The 18,043-nt window shown below is 37.2% G+C and overlaps 1 protein-coding gene across 1 annotated transcript; it reads right to left on the reverse strand.

Moving 5' to 3' along the window:
- Positions 1 to 597: 597 nt before the first annotated feature.
- edn3b (endothelin 3b) lies at positions 598 to 10,514 on the reverse strand. Its single transcript, XM_037684252.1, has 3 exons — positions 10,270 to 10,514; positions 3,177 to 3,335; positions 598 to 842 (listed from the first exon to the last, which is right to left on the reverse strand). Exons 1-3 carry the CDS (start codon positions 10,443 to 10,445, stop codon positions 773 to 775), a joined length of 405 nt encoding a protein of 134 aa, XP_037540180.1. The 5' UTR covers positions 10,446 to 10,514; the 3' UTR covers positions 598 to 772.
- Positions 10,515 to 18,043: the final 7,529 nt, after the last annotated feature.

Raw genomic sequence — 18,043 nt, forward strand, 5'->3', positions numbered from 1 at the left:
ACAAAAGCAAAATTTGGTCTTATGGATTATTATAGTTGCAGAATAAAGTGCAGTTGGCCCAACACTCACTTTGTTGTTGATTTTTAATGGAAATTCTTGTCAATTTGAAAAAGAGAAATTATATTGCTTTTTAAAAATATTTCATCTACTGAAGAAAATATAACCATCTTTAATAAAATGTTTATAACCAATGTTTTCTCCACAAAATACCATTGAATAGCTTATATACGATGTACAGGGACAATGTTACCTTGTTCTAAAGGTAATAATTTAGAAGTGAGGAGTATAAATTATGTTTTGTTTTTCTGAAGGAACAGCAAATAACTCATTTCAAGGCTGTAAATGAGATGACAAAAATATATATATTGTGTCCAAAACATTTGCCCTTTTTTTTGTTTCAGTATAATTTTAAGGCATGACAGGAAAACATCCTGCCCTGCGCATCGTTTCTACGCCTCCTCCAGGCAATCTCCACTTTCCATCAGTTCTGCAAAACTCTCTGTTGCCATCTACAGTATTATGAACTTGAACCATTGTTTCAAAAGAGCTGATGTTTTCAAAAATTCCGATGGAATCCTAAAACATGGAATGAAAGCAGAGAGTTCATCTGATTGGGCTTGACTAAAATGAGGTCTCTGGCTATTATATTGGCATTACGGTGAAAGTAATTCCTTTGGTATTCCCAGAAAGGAACAAAAAGTGAATAGCCTCCAGGGATCAGCATCAGATCTGCTGTTGAGTTCATGAAACCACTTGGCCTGATGGAACTTGCTCACAGAGGTTTAATGGTGAGGAATGTTGGCGGTGTTTCACGTCGAAGATCTTCCTTTGACTGCATGTACCTGGGAGGCAAGATGCCGAACAGAGAGTGAAGGAAAGGGCTTCAGAGGAAGGAAAAGTCCATTCACCCAATAAAGCAAAACAGAGAGGGGTTAAACGGTCATCCAAGGCCAGGGACCCTCCAGTGACTCCTGGTCTGCAGACTCTGACGGGGGCTTTAAAGAGAATAATTGACAGAGAGACATTTGACAAAGTCAGCATCATCAAAGGAATAATCTTGTAATCTATATGTTTATGGGAAACATAACACAGTTTAAAGAAATAATTTTAGTTAAACCAGTTTTACAGCCAAATGTTGTGGTCGACAAAGTTCCTTTTTTCATGGATTCTTTCTCTTTACTCCCATTTTTTTTCCTTTCTGGGTCATGTGGGTCACTGGGGCCTGTCTCCAGAGGTGTGGGACACCCTGGACAGGTCTTAAGTCCATCGCAGAGACAAACGAGACAAACAATCAATCACTCTCTCACCTCAGGACAATTTAAAGTCACCAATTAATCTAACAATAAAGGTTTTAATCTGTGGGAGGAAACCGGAGTACCCGGAGAAAACCCACATGTGCACGGGGACAACATGCAAATTCCACCCAAAGGGGTCCCAAGGCTGGGAGACGATTCTGAGACCTTCTTGCAGAGAGGCAACAGCTCTAACCACTGCCCCACTGTGCCGCTGAGTTTATATATATTTTTTTGTCTTCTTTTTGTGCGTCATATGGATAACTAGGCAAGAATCAGAACTCATCTGTTTGTTTGGTAAAAAAGGAAATAAAATAAAACGACTTCTAAACTGGGATCAAGCCTGTTATTTATACCAGTCACTAAAAAATGATAAAACTGTTAAATTTCTCTGATTCAGTTAAGGTGTCAGTCATGTTCTCTGTTCACAGTTAATATAATTTCATCAAACTGTGTTGTAAAGAAGTAAGAGTGAATATTTGTACTTTTTGAGCCCAGTGAGCCTCCTGTTACCATTATGCTTCTCATTTATATTTAAATTATTCAGAAATTATCTGACATTTCTGAACATGGACTAAAACTACAAATCACGTGTGTCAAACTCAAGGCCCAGGGGCCAAATGTGGCCCTTGCTAACTTCCTATCTGGCCCTCAGGATCCATCCATCCATTATTTTCCGCTTGTTTCGAAGTCAGGTCACTGCCCTCAAGAGGATGTTTTTAAAAGTAAAATATTTTTATTGCTGCCCCTTTAATCTAAAGACTGAGCTGACTTCTCATGATGTCAGTCGAAACTTTTCAGCAAACAAAGAAACCGTCCAGAGGACCTGACTGAACATGGTTGGATTTTCTACCTGGATTATTGAACATGAACTTTGATGTGTTGAACCACTTTGGCTATGGCTGCCTCAAAGGAGTCGAAAGGGGAGAGGGCGGACTCCAGAAACCATCTTATAACCATCAAACTGGGTGGTCCACTATGTGAGTGTGCTACTTATGGTACTGAGTTTGTTTGTGGCTCATCGAACTGATGAAGTCCTTTGGATGAAAGATTAAATGTTTCAATGCAAAGAAACTGTCCAGAGGACCTGAATGAACTGTGTTGAATTTTTTACCTGGATTATTGAACATGAACTTTGATGACTTCTCAAGACCACTTTGAAGCCAAGAAAAATTAGTTTGAACTTATTCTTTAATGTAATCTTTCATTTTTCATGTGGGGAAAAAAACGATACAGAACGTCAAATGAAACTCTAGAGGAACCTGAAACCAAGACAGGATCTCTGGTATCTGACTGGAGTTAATGTGTTGGCAGAAACTGGCCCTCGGTTAGAAATATGTTTGTAATTTTGCCCCCCTTTTTTCACAGTTTGACACCCCTGCTTGTTCATTTACAACATTATTATTCAATTTTCAATGTTAAGATATACATTTATTCAAGATATTACAAACAATTCATTTCTGCCCTATGGTTGCATGTAGGAATGTTTGCTGGCACAAAACCTCATAAGATCTTTCATACGATGCATTTTGTTTTTCCTAAAAATAAATTGCACTTTTGCTTATCATTTTAATTACTTTTCAACTTTGCAAAATTACAAGACATTCTATGAGAAGCAAGTTGTTATGGAGACAAATCTGATGCTTATAAAACTGAATTTAAAACCATTTAGTTGCTCCAAATCTTGTCTTAGTATGCATCCATCAGTGTGCAATGAACACGAAACTGATGCAGCAAATCAATTTACAGCTTCATTTCCATCTTAAGCCTTTTTAATTTGTATTTAAGAGAGAGGCTGATTTATTTGAGTCTTTATAATCTGTTTGAATATCTTGACATAAACAGAACACACGTTAATGTTTGAACACAGAGAAGCAGTTTCACCTTGACAGACAAAAAGCCCGACACTCCGGGTCTGGTTTGGTCACAGCACAAACGCAGCGTCGTGTTTTGGTCCGGTCGCCCTCAGACACTCGTCCATCAGCAGCACGTCTCCTTCTCTGAGGTCCTCTGTAGCTGGACATGCCGTACGGCACGGTGCGCCTAAGGTTAACAGGAACCTGGTTTCAGTGAATGTGAAGAATCAAAATGCACACTGATGTGTCATGATTTAAGATAAACATCTTTATAGAGTGATTTTCTGCACAGTTGTTTTAAACCTAATGGACTTAAACTGCTGGGTGTTTCATTAATCAACAAGGATCAATAATCAATCAATCACTTCAACTTTATTGTCCATAACCTTCAATGAAATGGAGATTTGTCCTTGACATCTGGCTTATAAAAACAACACAAGATAAAAATGTGATTAAAAAACTTTTAAAAAAAGCTTTGCTAAATGAATTAAAAACATTCAGTTAAAAGCATTCTAAAATACACAATACATATTTAATGCTTTATAAATGATAAAAATATTTATCTTTTTGGTACCCCTTTACAATAAGGCTCTCCTTATAGATGACTAATAAATAGTTGATATATTATTAATTCCTATATAAATCAATAATAACTGCTTATTATGCATTGATTAAGGGTGACAGAGAGACAATACTGACCAGTATCTTGCCAAATATTGAGCCAAATCTGTTCACCTATATATTTCATCTAGAGTTGTTATAGTAAACATTTCAGACTCGGACCGTGTAAGTACAATAAGCATTTGTAAACCTATTTCTTTAGCATATAATGTTGAATTTTATCAATACATTATCAAAATCAGAATCAGCTTTATTGTCATTGCACCGAAGCACAACACATTTACATTTCAGTACAGCCTGTCCAAGTAAAACACAAACAAACAGACATGGGGAGATAGGGGTGTCTGAGGCTGCGGCCTCGTGGGAGGCGCCGCCCTTTTCGTTTAGATAAGAAAAGAGAAACACGAAGGAAGTGGAGGTGTAAAAAAAAATCATCTCACATTGTGTCCTAGATGGGACACATTGTGAAAGTTGCAACAAAAGTCTCAGCACAGAAATAGCAACATACTGATGACATTATAATATATATGCATGAGGAAGGACGATGAAGGTAATGAGTTTGTTTGTGGACACTGCCAAATAGTCCCCATAATCCTGATAAGAGATGATGCAGTGTCTATCAGTTGGCTCAGCTCTGATACAGGGCCACATATGTTCTCGGGAAGGGAGTGGGTAGGGAAGGGGGGAGCAGAGCTTCTTCGTATAACATACAGGAGAGTCTGGGATAGTTGGTCAATTCAAGGCCAACACGAGGGAGCCAGATTCAGATTTATACGTATCTACAACTAATATATCCTTTAAAAAAATGTGTGTGTGTGTGTGGGGTGGGGGGGGGTTACAAATGCTTATCGTGCTTATAGCAACTTAGTCTGAAATGTTTTATATAACAACTCTAGGTGAAATATATAGGTGAACAGATTTGGCTTACTATTTGGCAAGAAACTGGTCAGTTTTGTCTCTGTCACCCTTAATTAATGCATAATAAACAGTTATTAATGATTTATAAAGTGTTTATAGAGGAATTAATAATGTATCTATAAACTATTCATTATCCATCTATAAGGGGAGCCTTATTGGTACCATATTTTTTTGTTTTGGGAAAAATATTTAGCATTATTAAATCTCAAGTAGCATTCATATGTAGTTTCCAAAGTTTGTCCTAGAATAAGCCACTTAAATAAAAAAAAAAGAAAAGTTTAATTTGCACAAAAAATATACAACATTTAACAAAATAAAACATAAAACTGCAATAAAAAAAGTAGTCAGTCATAATTCCATAGCTAATCTTTTGACTTTTTTGCAAATGAGCAGTGAAAACCAGTGGTCAAAGGGAAACAAAGGCAGCCTAACCACAGAGCGTGTGAAACTGAGTAATCATGACATGAAACTTCTATCAATCAAATTTACAAGTGTACGACTGAAAGTTCAGCACACTGACTGTTCGTGCAGAGTCTTCCATATGGATTCCATTTTCCCTGCTGTCAGGCAGCCTTCTCTCTTTCTAGTAGCATAAGTTTATATCTGCAAATTGTTTTACAAAAGGTGTTTGTGGCATGTTTGGTCCTAAAGGGTCAAAGAAGAAATATATTGAATATCCCTGCAGGTGCAAGAGAAAAAGTCCATTTGTGAGGATGAAAAGGTTACATTTGTCGTTGGGAATGAATGACCTGACTTGACAGACAAATGTTTTTCCTCATAGAACTGTCAGAATATGTCAGACGGCCTGCTGCGAGCATCTGAGTGGATCCCTGCAGCGCCGCTGACATCCTGCCTGTTGCTTCATCTTTGTCCTGTCTCCTCCTGCAGTCTACCTGTTTGTATCTGAAAACGTGATTTATTTATTTGTTGGTTTGTTTTTATTAAAGGTCTTTAACTTTCTACCAGCTCAGTCTGAGTCACTTCAGTTTTAATACAACAGTGTGAACGTTTATGAAGCATTCACACTATTATAATCCATTTTTCCTTCTGTACATTTTTCTGCATGTTTCTCGTTCCGCAGTTTTTGTGCCATTTCAGCAAATCATAAATCAAAATGTTTCTTTCAGGTCAATCCTGCTATGACTTTTGGTACTGGTGCAACTTTAGCTTTTTGAAATATTTAGCCTGTTCTGCCATTTTTTTCCACTCATAGAAAATGAATTGAGCTCATTTTACATCCCTTAAATCTGTTCCTTTCACATTTTGTTCTGGTTCAGCTTCTTTCAGCTTCTCTGTGCAAATATAAACTTTTTTCAGCTAATTTCAGCTGTTTTATTTCTCCAGCTTTTTTGTGATTCTTTCAGCTTCTTTCTGCCAACTACAGTATTTTTGTGCATCTTCTAACTTTTTTCTGCTAATTTCAGCTTGTTGTGCTTCTTTCAGCTTATTTGTGCATCTCACCTGCTATTTCAACTACTATTTAGCTGTTTTATGCTAATTTTAGTTTTTCCCCCCAACCATTTCCACATGTTCTGCACTCATCTCTACTTCTTTCAGCCTAATTCAGTAAAAATGTGTTCTCTCGACTTCCTTCTGGTAATTTAAGATTTGTTTGGCTTTTTTATTTAGCTACTTTAAAAAATTTTTTTTTATTTCAGCTTTTTTCAGATCATTTCCTCTTTTTTGTGCTCATTTCTGCTTCTTTCAGCCTAATGGAGCAAAACTGTGCTCTTTTTACTTACTTCTGCTATATTAAGCTTATTCTAGCTTTTCAACTAGATTTGTTTTTATTTTAGCATTTTTGCTAATCCGCTGTTTTCACATAAATTCAAGTTTTTCTTGGTAATTTCTGATACTTTCAGCCTATTTAACTTCTTTCTGACAATTTCAGCTTGTTGTGCTCTTTTCAGGTTTTTTCGGCTAGCTTCAGCTGTTTCTATTTCAGCTAGCAGTTTTGTGCTAAATTTAGCTTTTTTCTGCTAATTCCACTTTTTTTTAGCTCATTTCAACTCCTTCCACTTTCTTCTGGTTGTTTAACTTCTTCCTGCCTTTTCAGCTACTTTTTGGCTATTTATTTGCTGATTTCAGTTTTTTTAGTAAATTTCCTGATTTTTGCACTAATTTCTGCTTATTCAGCAAATATGTGTTCTTTCTGCTTTCTACTGCTAACTTAAGCTTGTACATTTCAGCATGTTTTTTTTTTTAGCTTATTTGCTGTTTTCCAGCAAATTCTTCATCAATACATATTCACACTGCCTTTTGGCAGGAAATGCAATTTCTCTCGTTAGCATTAACTGCCGCTGAAGGCTAAATTAAACAGTGCTTTTGCCTGTGTGTTTGTGTGTGTGTGTGTGTGCACATGTGTGTGTGTTTCTCTGTGTGTAACAAAATACCTCATGAATGACTTATCAGGTTTTCTTCCAAATTCCATCAATTAATCACTGGATTGACATTTACAGCTGGTTAACTTTTTGAAGGCAACCCAATCTAAAATGTTTGTGACAGCTAGTCATCCTTCGCCCTCACAAAAATGGCTAAATCTCAGTGAAATTTGAAGAAATTGAGCTGAAAGTTGGCATGATAGTAGCCAAAAGTCATCCCCAACACTGACTCCAGGCGCAAACAGAATAAACAAGATATCACGGTATCAAAGAAGACTGTGCATATTGTTATTTCAAAGTTCACTCAGAATTTCTAAAACACCCTCGTTTGTCGACTTAAAATAATTTTAGTTCAAATCTACACTTTTAAAGGTAGCGAGGATACGCATTCCTTCAAGGAATGCTAGGCCTTTCAATTTAAATTAATTTGCTTGAGGTTAATGAGAGAATTCATACTGCACGTGTGCACAAACATTTGGGAACCATCTGTAACCACAAACCCACAAGCAAGTTCAGCTCTTCGAGAGGATTAGGTGTAACAATGTTTTCAATATGAGAGGACGCTAACGCCTATGCTTCTTGTTATGAGTTTAGCTCAAGGCAAACTATTTTTTGTCATTTACACGTCGTTACAATCTTTAGAATTTTTTTATTTTTTTTTGTCTGCTATATCGAGTCGGTAACATATATCTCATATACACCTCATTTGGTATTTCAAGTATGTCAATTTGTCCCGACATGCTGTGCAATAATGAAAAGAGCAGCTTATCTGACACAGCCTGCAGCACTCCTGGCACAAGAAGACAGGAAAAATGAGTGTTTTCCTGCCATGCTGATAAGGATGCGGTTCAAAAGGTGTCAGTTCTGACAAAAAGGTGTCAGACGTTAGATTTTAAAGCATTGCAACAAATCTGTGGTGTGGCAGGCTGCATGCTGGGAACATTTTATGGATGTTTAAACTCTGCATTTTTACAGTCATGTCAACTATTAAAGCTTGCCTCTCACGGCTCCTCATAAGAAAATGTAACTCCTGAAGTGCAGGTGTGTTAAAGACCCCTGGTCGTTAGAGGTTTTAGACTTTGAGTGATTGAAATATGGCTGCTTGTGTTGGTAAAGTTACAAGCACCCTTAACACCCCCCCCCCCACTTGCACCGCTGCAGTTTTATTTGAAACCATGAAAAGTTTAACAGCCCTCATGCTAAACTGTGGTTAATTTAGCACAAATAGTCTAAAGACTCTTTAACCAGATAAAGCACAAAGTGAAAGTATCTCGGTGTATTTAGGAACGCTTGCCTGAAGGTAAAGAGGAATAATGTGTTTGCTTGTGTGTATGTGTTGTTTGTTGGGCTGCTCCATATTGGAGTTACCAAAGCAAGGGAACTGGCATAAACAATGTGAAAAATAGTTTTACACTCAATGCCCTTCTTGACGCAACCTGGGCTTGAACCCACAGTTCCAGGATCAGTGCTGTTTGTCTGCAGCGTTAGTAAAATATCTCACTCAGAAATAGTATTGCTGAGAGTCACTCCCAACACAAACTCTGAGCACGAACAGATCACACAACACGTCTTTAAAACTTTGCCATTAACTATTGGAGTCAACTGTCTCTGTTAGCAAAATATCTTGTGAACCATAAATTTTAGTGAAACTTTTGGAAAGCACTCACTGGATGTACGACTAAAACTCATTATTATGTCACGGTCACCCAATTCAAGATGACTTCCACAGCAAATCAACCTTTGCTAAATCACTTTGCCTCGCTCAGTCACCCTCAGTACATTTATTTCATTAAGAATCTAATAAGTTTGTAAAATTTGAAAAAGCATTTGAAAAATAAATGCACATTTTTCAAAGACAATATATTTTACAAACTCAATTTAAATTTTGTGCTTTTATTATCAGACTGTAAACTGAGGAAAAGGCACCTGACAGATTTCTTCATAATTTCTCATTTCTGGATAGTGAACTTTGACCAAAAGTCACATTTCTCAGCAAATAAATTTACTAAAACAATGATTGTATGTGTAAACACGAGATATCAAAATATAATTACATTTTAAAAATCGTTTATCTCCAAACATGCTTGTGACTTTCTTTATTTAAAGAATCCACAGACAATTATTTAAAATGTCTTTAGAGCTTCACAGTGCCACAAATCAAATGTTTTCTATGAGAAGTAGCATGCAGACTAATGTGATGTTGAATACATTTGATTAAAGCTAGCCAGCAAAAACTTTAGTTCAGAGTCAAATTTTCTGCCAAGTCATTTCTTAGTAACAAGTCAAATTAAAAACCTAGCTTCTTCAAGCCACCGTACAATATTAAATGTGTGGCAGAACATCATTAAAAGTCAGAATCCACAGAGAGGAAATTAAAGATTTAACCCTCGCCTCATGACCTGCTGTTGTAAATGTCTAAAACGTACAGCATGTGAGCAGCGGTGCTGTTCCGTGCAACGATAAGAAAAATAAATAACAATAAAAGTGTAAAGCTGGAATTAAAGAAGCCACGCTACAACACAAAGAGAGATACAGCCAAAGTTTGTTTGATTGATTGATTTACTATAGGAATGACAGATTTTTAGATTTTTACCATTGTCTTAATCCAGACATAATGATTTAAAAGGTTTTGGGGTTTATTTATTTTTGCAAATTCTTCAATTAAATATTTTATTTAATTACCATTCTTATTTTATTTTTTTCTTATGGAATGCAGTGTTTTCTTCCAGATCTACACCATTATTGTCATCAAAAAGCTCAGATCCAGGTGAAATACAACAGATAAAAACTGAACTCAGACAGTAACAGAGAGGTTTTTTGGCTCAACTTCTCTTATTTTAAATTATGATATCGCAAGTTGCTCTGTTGGGCCTGCCGTTACTTGATCTAATAAAGCAACTGACGCCTTGGGGTGGGTACTTTTTTTGACACAGCACAGGCAGTGACTTAATGAGAACAGGGCTCCTATTAGAAAACAACAAATGAAAAAAACAAAAAAGTTCCTCTCCGAGTTACACAAACCCTCCACAAGCCAATCAGCGCCTTAATTGCTTCACTGTAACCCCGCTGACATGTGGCGAGAGATGCTTGCACAATTCTGCACAGTTGAGAATCTGAGCCCACACACACATGTAACAGATCATCAGTTTAAAAAAAAAAAAAAAAGCAGCAGTGAATAATTTCAGGAAGCATGCGTCTTACTCAGGGGTGTTGATCCAGATGATGTCTAAGTGACAGTAGTAGACGCACTCCTTATCCGTGTACGAATAACAGGTGCAGCGCTTCTGTCTGGGCTTTGTGGTGTCAGGCAGGTGTGGACCCGCCAAACCCCTGGAGCCAAACACCTTGGAGTCTGGGAGACTTGTGGCGTGACTCATGTGGGACAGCCAAACACCTTAAATAAAAGTGTCACCAAAAAAAAATAAATTATGAAAGCAGTTGAAATCAACAGGTTAAATGTTCTAAAAGTTTTCAAAAATAACCTTTACCTTGTAATATAGTAAATGCCATTATTATAAAGAGCGCGCTTCTTTTCGGGAAAAACTGCATCTTTGTCGTCACATTAGATATTCCCAAAATTAATCGTTACAGGAGCATCCATTAATTGTAGAAAAAACAGTCCCTGATGGATCACATGATGGTCCAAAAAAATAAAAAATAAAAATGGATCAACGCTCTTCTCAAATTTAAGTTAAATATCTTACCTGTAACCTGCGCTTCAAAATCTATTTTTTTCCTCTTTGATATAAAAAGTGGATTTTAATTTTAATTTAGTTGTGATCTTTGTGGAGAGAGAGTAGTGATGAAGCTCGATGTCAGGTCGCTTTCTAAAAAGCCCAAAACAAAAGGTATTCAGGGTTTAGGGAGGTGGAGGTTCACGCCCACACCTCCCCTGACTAAAACACACACACACACTCCTGGCTGCTCAGCTCTGTCACATGCAGTTCTCTGCAGAACACATGGATCTTCCCTCAAATGGAGCCCACAATAGTTTAGTAACACTGCACAACAAAATCACTGCACTCACGCCAGAGTTCTGCAGAAAGGCACTTCATTTCTGACTCTGGAGCAAAACGGAGTAAAATAAAAGACACAAAGAGATGTGTCCAGATGACAAAACATGTCAAAGTTTTCTCATATGTTCAGCTTGCTTTGAAAGCGCTTTCTGTAAACATCTTTCTAAACTAAAGGTTCATTTTCTGTGTTTATGTGCGTGTTGTTCCCAAAAGGCTACAGTTGCGTTCAGAGGAACATGTGGTGGCAGGCACCCAGGATATTGTTTAGTCTATTATATTTTTATATTCAGTAAACCCCATATTAACTGTTCGGCAGAGAGTTTGGCAAAGAGTCAAAAGTCAGAAGTGATGTGGTGGAAGGTGTTGATGCTGTCTTTTAAAGGAACAACTCAATTTTGTTCTGATGTTCTGTGGGATGTTTTTTTGTGATAGTATTTAGCCTGCAGTAGAAATCTCAGAGAGCATTTTCAGGTTCAAAAACATCAAGAAGTTTCCAGAGTGAAACCAGTTCCAAAGAAAATCTCTGCCATCTTAAAACTCCAATCCTAAACATTTCACAACGGTTCATGTAAACACGTTTGTTCCCCTTTATGAACATTTTCATTTTTACATTGCATGGCTGCGCACATATAAGTTTACCATGTCTGAAACACTTTCTACACATCGTAGGTGAAGAAAATAGTTGTGTAACGATTGCAGCTGTACTTAGATACAAGGACTGAAGTGAACAGAGACCAAGACTGGAAATCACTTTAGTGTTTATTTACAAAGTGCAGAATTTTCTAAATCTTATTGTTCCATATTTTCTCAACAGAGCACTTCACTTCAGACTGCAGGCTTATTCGTGGTTCCTAGAGTTTCCAAAAGCAGAATGGGAGGAAGATCTTTCAGTTATCAGGCTCCTCTCTTGTTGAACCAACTTCCAGTTTCTGTTCATAAAGCTGACACATTGTCCAGTTTTGAGACTGGGCTTAAGACTTTCCTTTTTGATAAATCCTATAGTTAGGGTTGGCTTGTTCTGCTGCTATAGACTTAGACTACTAGAAGACAAATTGACCTAATTTCCTTAAATGATTTGCTAAAACTGAATAGTTTTCATTTGATACTATTTCTATCATAACGTGTGATTCTTGACCTGCCATTGTGTATCTGTTCCTACCAAACCCAGCCGGTCGAAGCAGATGGCCGCTTGTCCTGAGCCTGGTTCTGCTAAAGGTTTCTTCCTTTCCACTGTCACCTTCATGCTTGCTCAAGATGAGAGTCTGCGATGGAGTTAAACTCAGAGCAGTCTGCTCCTCAGATGAATAGTGTTAAATTATTATTTTGTATATATGAATGTTTCTGTTCAGTGCCCTGAGACAACTTCTGTTTTGACTTGGTGTCAGCATGGACCCAACGGTTCCAGGGCGAGGAAGGTGTGCATCGGAGTAAGGCTCCAGGGGATTGACAGGCAAGTGGTAGGAAGGTGTGGAGACAGCTGAGGAGGCACAGGAGGGCTTGAAGTCCACAGAGAGATATCCACGAAACAGGAAGACATCAGGGTTTAGGCTCTGGAAACAAAGAGAATAACAATCTGTTATTATTTAGTTTCATTCACAAAGAACAGAACTACCATTGGTAGGTAATGCTCCAGCGCCTGCTGAAGGCTCTCTGCAGCCTTTTATGCTCCTCCTGCTTGTCGAGCAGGAGATCTATGTCTCTGATTAGTGCTCCAGATGGCTGCAGGGAGCTGGCAGGGCAGCACTCCCACAAGTTTATATTTCAGTAAAGGTGCAACTCACTACAAAACCATAACATCTTTGTTTAAGACTCATTTTGAAGAGCAAAGAGCAAAAGTTTTCATTTGATCTTGTCTAATTTTGCTGTGATTTTATGTTTATTATTTTTTTTTATTATTATTATTATTATTTATACTGTATATTCACACTTTTATATGATTTTCTTTTGTTGTATTGTTATCTGGATTTAATTTAAAATTTTTGGTCAAGCTCTGGTGCTTTAATTGGACTGTATTAATAAAACTGACATTGACAAAATGGATATTTTATTTATATTTTTTACCTTGTTGTTGGGGGTGCAGGTAAAGAGAGTTGCAAAAAAATGTTTAGCTAATAAGATGTTACTGTCGACATTCTTACTACTTAGTGGTGCTGCAGTAGTTTATTCAGTCCCTGAGTTGCTCTATAGTCCAGTACCAGCAATGGTCCATACGAAACTTCATTTAAACCAGACTGAGTAACTGGACAAATGGATGCAGATCACACAACTGTTATTTTCTTAAGTTTGGTTGAATAAATTTGCTGATATGTTTTCTTTATTTTTAATAATTTTAGCTGCTTTTACTTTATGAATCTTACAAAATGCCCTTTTATGTTCACCCCAGCAGCAACCTGAAGGAGCGCTGCATTGCAATTCAGGGAATACGATTGTGGAATTGCGTTGATATCACCATAAAATTTTCTAAAACAATTTATATGTTTAAAAAGATGATTAAATTGAAATTGTTAGGAAAGTATGGTGCCAAGTGAAGGATGTCTTTTATTCTTGTTTTCACTTTGGAGATGTTCAAGCCTATTGTTTGTTTAAAGTTTTTTTTTTTTTTTAATAAGGGGCAGATATAACAATTTTTTTCTTCTTTCTGCACCTTTTTCATTCAGTGTTTTTTTCTTTTTGATGAATTTGTTTTGTCAATTTTGTTTTTTTTAAATGAATGAATAAATAAAATAAATAAATAAATAAACCTGAAAAGCCGGGCGATGCCTTGAATAAGAATATAGAAGGCTACATATCACACTTTGCACCTGCTAAGGTTTGAAGCTAATTGAACAAAGATCAACCTCTTCTTTTTATGGGATGGAGGTTGTTCAGGCGCAGCTCATAAACCAAGTCAGACCATCTCATGTGTTAGACAGCAGTGACGAATGAAGGAATGTTGTGAACTGATCCAACCACAGTAATGCATTTGCACCGAAGTATAGTTTGATGAATTTCAGTCGGACGCATCAGGAAATCTGGGATTCACCTGAATATAAATAAAATGCCAGTCATGTGTATTTGAGGCGCTTCTCTTTGAACCCATCCCTGCTGTAGCTAATATGTCAAAGGTGTGCTGAAGTTAAGCTTGAGGAGGCTTTTTCGAGTGAACCTGTTTCTACAGCTTTCCTGAATTGTTTGCATTAATTAGCGAAGTCAAATAGACACGCCTTATGAAATGAATGGAGGTGATGCAGGCAGCGCACGAGGCAGGAAATGACTCGTATTTGTGACTGGCACCTGATTTTCGTACTCATTGGTATGAGAACAAACTGAAACTTAATTTCCCTTCAGTTGTGTGACAGCTTTGGGTTTTTGGTGTTGCTCTCAAACGTCAGGCTGCAGTGTAAGCTGTAACAGATTATAAAGGAGGAAACCCACTAAACTATTAAGACTTTCTTTTATAAGCCAAGTCTGGCTGCACTGGGTCTCGTGTGGAAATAATTACCCCAAAATATGGAAGGAAAGTAGGACAGAAGGAAAGTAGGACAGAAGTCAACGTAAATGAAGTTCCATAACGCAGCTGCTATAGTCAATTATGGAAATACATATGCAGTACTTTGATGTGTAACTAAGACATGCACTTATGGAAGGAATCCAGCCTGTTAGAATAATAGCTACAGTCTCCTCAACAATTTACTTCCTCGCTCTCTAAGTTACATACGGGGAGCGCCCCGGATTTGTACTCACCCACTGAGGCCTCCACAGCCTGACTGCCCTCTGGTTCACTCCCAGATTTCCTAAGGCCAAGGTTTTAGTGCCATACCCAAGTCCTCTGGCACAATCCCCAAGCTGCGAAACACAGAAAAATTCCTGATAAATTAAGACCATATTGTCTTTTTTTCCTCTCTCTCCTGACCAGAAGTGTGGAGACAGAATGCTATCAGATAGTTGACAGTGTGCGGTTTAGTGGTTTCAGGATGTGTGCATGACGTGAAGGAACCGTGCAACTTTGTCCGCTGAACTGAATTATGCAGTGTCAGTTCGCTGTTGGTTATTTACCGTAAGTGTACAGTGGAAAAAAAATGTAATTATAGAGCTAAATCTTCTCGGATAACTTGTTCTGGCATCGCCAATCAGGACAGTAGAAACAGACTGAGGCTGGGAAACTGTACAGTATGTCTCCATTCGATCAAACCTCTTTCATTTGATTTTCATTTGCCTTGAGTTAGAACTTTATATTGTTTGTAATTCATGTCCTGAAAAATTTGACCTATGATTTTTACACACATTTATACGTTCACTTTAAAACATTTACATTCTGGGTTCAGTTTGTCACTAACCTGTTCTTGTGAGGTGTTGATTGTATTTTTCTTCCAGCAGAGGAAATCTCTTCATAGCAAACTCTGCCATGACCTGGGAGACATTAGGAAATATAATACATTTCAGAATTTTCCCAGCTACCACTCTGACCAGTTTTTCTGGGCTTCTTCTTATGTTTTATTATAAAACCTATTTGTGAGCAGAGCCTGGGGATTTGTATCCGCGTTACCCCCAGAGTTTTGTTTTGTTGCAAAGGCATGGAGTAAGAAAAAAAAAAAAAAGCAATAAACAGGTGACCTAACTTATTAGTTGCAGCAGATGTGTAAGCCGTTTGAAATGAATGTGATGAAGTATAATGTCACGTGGAGGGTGGCACCGGGCTGCAGTGATTAGTTCCTTCAGACTGTCTGGTTCAGCTGGATTATTAATTCTTCAGCTTACCTGACAATCAAAAAACTGAACTGAACTGATCCCTTAAAAATACGTTCTAGGCTCTTTTTGAAGTACTTTACTCCTTTTCTTCCCACATTTTGGTTAAGAGTAAAAAACTAAATAAATAAAGCCTCCTTTGAAAAAAAAATGCATGTTATTTTCCATTCCAAAGTTTTACATTAAAATAATTTTAAGGTTAAAATTGACAGTTATATAATAATAATAATAATGTCATCACAATGTCAGCACTGTATGTTTCCATACAATGGCGAAATTAGTCTCTGCATTTAACCCATCCACCACCAGGTGGTGCAGTGGGCAGCTATTGAAAGCGCCCGGGGGACATTTTTTGGGAATTAGACGTGCTGCCCAGAGACGCCACGTGATGTGCAGTGACTGGGGATCGAACCTGGGACTCTCGGGTCCCAAGCCGGCTGCCCTGCCTCTACACCATCTCGGCCCCATGAAATAGCATGGATCAAACTCTAAAAACAATATGTTCTGATGCAATACTGTGACATGACACTCTCATAGGTCATGGGAATGACTCTCAGCGACTACCACATCAAATGTTAGCTCATTGTCTAGAAAACGGATTGAATTAAAGACATTTTCGTGCAACCTAGTGTTGATAAGCTGTGCTGAGCATCTAGAATTGCACTGACTCCAAATAGACAGCTGTAGATGCAAATCTAGTGATTATTTTCTCAAAGAGTTATTAAAATTTCTACAGTTTGTGAGAATTTTTGCTAAAAGAAAAGCAGTTATTTCCAACAATAATTGTTAAAGTTTTAAGCAAAGATCATGTGCAATTAGGCACACTTCAAAGTACTTTCACATCAAATTTTAACTCCATTTCTGTCAAATTAACTGACCTATGCCTGTTTTGGGGCTTTCTAAAGTCAGCTGGCTGTGGCAACCATTTTGACTTACTTTAGCTTCAAAAGTTTAACACTTAAAGATATACTTCCAATAAAAATGTACTTACAGTTAAAATTTAATTAAAGTTAAAAATACATTCTGCCAAGTTATTCATGAGATTTTTTGCCAACAGACAGACAGAGTTGATGGTAAAATTTTAAGAAAGGATGACGCACAATATATAAGAATAGAATAGATGTTGAGGATGAGTCTTAACTATCAACAGACATTTTTTTAGGAAATAAAATTTAAACTTTTCTGAGTACGGTATTAACAATTTATGTTTTTAAAGATGATTTGCTAACAGACATGGGGACAACTAAGGCTATTTATTTTGATTTCCTCAATAAAATTTCCATCCATCAATCATCTTTACCCGTTTCCTCCTTTTCAGGTTGCAGGTGTCACTGGTGCCCATATCTAGCAATCGGTGCATGGAGACAAAATGCAAACTCCACCCAGAAAAGTCCCTGGCCAGGACTTAAACTAGAAACCTTCTCACTGAGAGGCAGCAGCTCTACCAACTGAGCCACTGTGCCACCCCCTAAAAAAAAAAAAAAACAAACAAAAAAAAACCCACTTAGCTGCAGGTTTGAAAGAGGCAAACTGAAGGTTGATCCAAAACAACAGTTTTCATTCCAAGATGCTGGTGATCAGAGTTGTTGTTTTTATTTTGCAAAAGAACAAGTGGTTAGTCAAATTTAAAACATAAACAGCTACTACTAGACGCAGCAGTTTTTAGAAAGGATGCCAAACCTTAAAACCATTCCACAGAAACTCATGCAGGGAGTCTGCCTGAACATAATAGACTGCTGAAAGGTTGACCTTTGAAATACAGCTGCTGTTTGATGGATTGCTCAGATCGAAAAACAAAGACTTGCCAGTACTTTAAGAAACAAATTGTCTCGTTTAAACAAATAACATGAACACTGGATTAGCACCATTGCTCTAAAACTGAGTGAACAAATGTGACATTGAATGAGCCAATATTTCTGGTTTATCAGTGACCAAGTTTAAAGGAAAAACACATCTGGTCTTGTAGTCATCTGTTTGTGGTTTGAAATATATCAGTGTTTCTGTTTCATCTTGTCAATCAACAAAGGCCAATTCTGGTCAATGCTTCATCCTCCTAGCTGTAAAAACGCAAAAAGAAAGAAGCTTTACAGTATTCTTGTATGATAAGTGATGGAAGATCTGTTTTTCAAGACATGCATAATGTTTAATAATTGTAATTCTAATAATAATGTATTTATGTGTTTATTTATGTATGTATGTATGTATGTATGTATGTGTGTATATATATATATATA

The sequence above is a fragment of the Nematolebias whitei genome, chromosome 11 (assembly GCF_014905685.2).
Source record: "Nematolebias whitei isolate Nwh7 chromosome 11, NemWhi1, whole genome shotgun sequence".
Taxonomy (NCBI): domain Eukaryota; kingdom Metazoa; phylum Chordata; class Actinopteri; order Cyprinodontiformes; family Rivulidae; genus Nematolebias; species Nematolebias whitei.

Excerpts from the sequence above, each read along its gene's own strand:
- edn3b (XM_037684252.1), bottom strand. The coding sequence starts at position 10,445 with ATGAGTCACGCCACAAGTCTCCCAGACTCCAAGGTGTTTGGCTCCAGG. Across the intron at positions 3,336-10,269 it reads ATCTGGATCAACACCCCTGA|GCGCACCGTGCCGTACGGCA; the intron begins GTAAGACGCATG and ends TGTTAACCTTAG. Across the intron at positions 843-3,176 it reads CGGGCTTTTTGTCTGTCAAG|GTACATGCAGTCAAAGGAAG; the intron begins GTGAAACTGCTT and ends CTTGCCTCCCAG.